At 34.9% G+C, this 3371-nt stretch overlaps 1 protein-coding gene across 1 annotated transcript; it reads left to right on the top strand.

The window, feature by feature from the left end:
• The first annotated feature begins 351 nt into the window (after positions 1 to 351).
• On the top strand, positions 352 to 3015 carry LOC139862422 (putative glutamine amidotransferase GAT1_2.1). Its single transcript, XM_071851021.1, has 4 exons — positions 352 to 583; positions 1006 to 1736; positions 2110 to 2316; positions 2574 to 3015. The coding sequence occupies exons 1-4, from the start codon at positions 493 to 495 to the stop codon at positions 2826 to 2828; spliced, it is 1284 nt and encodes a 427-aa protein (XP_071707122.1). The 5' UTR covers positions 352 to 492; the 3' UTR covers positions 2829 to 3015.
• Positions 3016 to 3371: the final 356 nt, after the last annotated feature.

Below are 3371 nucleotides of genomic sequence, written 5' to 3' on the forward strand. Positions count from 1 at the left end.
TTTTAGTGCATGTTTGGTGGTGTACGGCTAAAAACTGGTGGTGTACGAATCACTCTCCAATAAATATATGTATATTTTTTTAAATTTAAGAATAAACCTTCACTCGTCACAGTGCCTTCAGTTTTGACCCTCCCCAGTCATATCCTACTCATCAATCACTCCCGGGTTCCCGCATCCCATGACTCACGTGTCTCTCCCAACTAACTCCCCCTTTGACTTTCCACGTGGCTTCCACATCCTACCTCAGCTCCTATATATATATATATATATATATATATATATATATATATATATATATATATATGCCCATCATCTTTTTCTTAGCATCCGTGCCATCTTCATTTTATTTTTAATTTATTATTTATTCATTTTCATTATTTATTTATTATTTTATTTCAAATAAATCAAACAAACGAGACTCCACAACTATAGCATACGCGGCGCCCCGTTAACGTTAATCCTCGTAAAACACAAAAACACCCACCGACCCAAATGTCTACCTCCGATCTCGCCGTCATATTACCTCGTGTTATCATCGTTTCTCGTCGAAGCCTTCGCAAGAACAAGTTTGTTGATTTCGTCGGTACGTTTACTAATTTCATCTTCCTTTAATTTCTTCATATTCATTTTCATTTAATTTAATTAACATCATATCTTTATATTTATGAACGGGATTATTCTTTCCATATATTATATTATTATATTATATATATAATTAAATATTTTGATATTGCTAGAAAATAATAATAGCCTTAAATTTTTGATTTCATAAACAATATTTATTATTATCATATAACTATGCTATAGAAAGCATAAAATATATATATATACATTAATTAATCTAGAATGGTCATTGTTCTAGCTGTATCGAGGTGATCAAGGATTAAAAACTGGGATGAACAAGTTGTATATATGCGTGGATTTTAGTATATATTCGTGAATTTTTGTAATTGTGATGTGTGTGTTATTTTACTGATAAAATGTTATAATTATTTTATTTATTAGGTGAATATCATCTGGACCTAATAGTCGGCTATGGAGCTGTCCCGGTGATTGTACCCCGTGTGACCGGGGTCCACACGTTGTTACACAGTTTCGAACCGATCCACGGCGTCCTTTTATGCGAAGGGGAAGACATCGACCCATCGCTATACGAGGACGAAGAAACCAACTTATCGAAAGAAGAGTTGGACGAAATTCGACGGTTGCACGCAAGCGATACAGCTATCGACAAAGAAAAGGACACGATCGAACTTTCGCTAGCTAAACTATGTTTAGAAAGAAACTTACCTTATTTAGGAATATGTAGAGGATCACAAGTTCTAAATGTAGCATGTGGCGGTAAACTTTATCAAGATATTGGTAAGGAATTAAGTAAAAATTGTGCACAAGAGAAAAAAGTTGTGCATATGGATTATGATAATTATGATGGGCATAGGCATGTGGTTGAGATTGTGAAAGAAACACCTTTACATGATTGGTTTAAGGAGTCATTAGAAGATGATAATATGGAGATTATGGTTAATAGTTATCATCATCAAGGTGTTAAGAGGCTCGCGCAGCGTTTTAAGCCCATGGCGTTTGCACCGGATGGTTTGGTTGAAGGGTTTTATGATCCTGATGCGTATAATCCCGAAGAGGGTAAGTTTATTATGGGGTTGCAGTTTCATCCTGAACGAATGAGGAAACCGAATTCTGATGAATTTGATTATCCTGGTTGTCCTGCTGCTTATAAGGTGGAACTCTAATTATTCAGCTTTTTTATGTTTGTAGGTATTATTAATATCAAGGATAGTCCTTGTGGTTTGTATCGGAAATCACCGGTGGTCCCTGTACTTTTCTCCGTTATGGATGGTCCATGTGGTTTGCACTTGAATCACTAATATTTCATATGGTGCGAACCATAGGGACCATCATTGACAAAAAATAAAACCACAGGGACCACAAATGCAAATCACGGGAACCATTCTTGACGGAAAAAAGATAGGGACCATGAGTGTAATCCGACACAAACCACATGGACCCCGATATTTCGTCTATTATTTTTTTAGGACATTTTTATAGGCCAACATCACAGCATGTAGTGAATTAGTTGAGTAATGGTTGTAGGAATTTGTGAAGGCGGTGGTGGCGTACCAAAAGAAGCTAAATAGTGCAACTAGTGTGCCTAAATCGCTAAAACTTGATAAAGAATTGGAGAAAAAGAGAAATGTTATCGTTCGTAGCTTCTCTCTTGCGAGAAACTTATATGAAGGAGGCGATAATGTTCGACAACTTAAAGAGTCTGATCTTAGACCAGGAGCTGAATTTCTCGAGGTATGATTAAATGATTTAACCCTCTAAGGCGCTACACAACAGTCAGATTTTTTTTCTGTTTTTTTTTTTTTTTTTTAAAGGCAAACTGACACACTCTATATGAATTTTTTCACGAACATGTACAAATGTTCAATGTTAGACTTGAACCCACGACCTTTCAGTTGGAGGGGTTACCTCGATACCGATAGACAGTCTGATTTTTAATCGTTATCTTATTTGTTTTGATATTTAATTGTGTGATATGGGATTTGTTTCAGTCAAATATAGCATTGAGTGTTCAACAAGAGAATAGGTTGAAGCAAATGGGAGCAACAGTGAGGAATGCATCATCATACATGGAGAGATTAAAGTTGAATGAAAAAAGAGAGAAATTGGCTAGAGTTGTAATGGGGAAGATGTCAATTGAGCAGTTATCTGATTTAAATCTGTTTTATCACATGATGGGCCAGATCTGTTCTGAAATGTTGGAGAAGAAGATTGATCAAAATGTTAGTGTTGCTGATCTTCCTTAATTTGTTTGGCAGATAATGTTTTAAAATCCTATATAGGATGATTATGATTTTTAATTAAATACTTTATTTTTCTAGTTAATAATTACATGAAATGTTTATGAAGTTGAAGAAGAAAGATCTATTTTGTTCTCTTGTTGTAACTACTCTGAAAAGATGTCTAGATTCGTGAATGCCAAATCGCTTTTCAGGATCACATGCATCCAAGTTTAATTAGCTTGTCACTATCTTTGACACATTTTCTGTTTCTTATTTGTGTGTGAATCGGCAACAAGAAAATGAGCCTGTTGATGGACTTATTTTGGGCTTTTGCAAATATCAGTTAATGACCTAGTAGTTGGCTAGATTAGGCTTAAAAGAGAATTTCTTCTAAAAGATATGTCCTTGTGATTGAACCTATTTCAATTCATAGAGATTATTGTATATTGTATAGTGTTTTCAATTTTCATACCTTCCTTCGATGTATGAAGACATGAAGTCTTTCATACCTTCCTTCGCTTTTCAAGATCACATGCATTAGTCTAGGGGCTATTTACTTTTTTTCAG

This window comes from Rutidosis leptorrhynchoides, chromosome 8 (genome assembly GCF_046630445.1).
Source record: "Rutidosis leptorrhynchoides isolate AG116_Rl617_1_P2 chromosome 8, CSIRO_AGI_Rlap_v1, whole genome shotgun sequence".
NCBI lineage: Eukaryota > Viridiplantae > Streptophyta > Magnoliopsida > Asterales > Asteraceae > Rutidosis > Rutidosis leptorrhynchoides.

What these genes read in the sequence shown, in the direction of transcription:
- LOC139862422 (XM_071851021.1), top strand. Translation starts at nt 493, where the DNA reads ATGTCTACCTCCGATCTCGCCGTCATATTACCTCGTGTTATCATCGTT. An exon ending in CAAGTTTGTTGATTTCGTCG is followed by an intron (nt 584 to 1,005) that starts GTACGTTTACTA and finishes TTTATTTATTAG; the next exon opens with GTGAATATCATCTGGACCTA. An exon ending in CAGGAGCTGAATTTCTCGAG is followed by an intron (nt 2,317 to 2,573) that starts GTATGATTAAAT and finishes GATTTGTTTCAG; the next exon opens with TCAAATATAGCATTGAGTGT.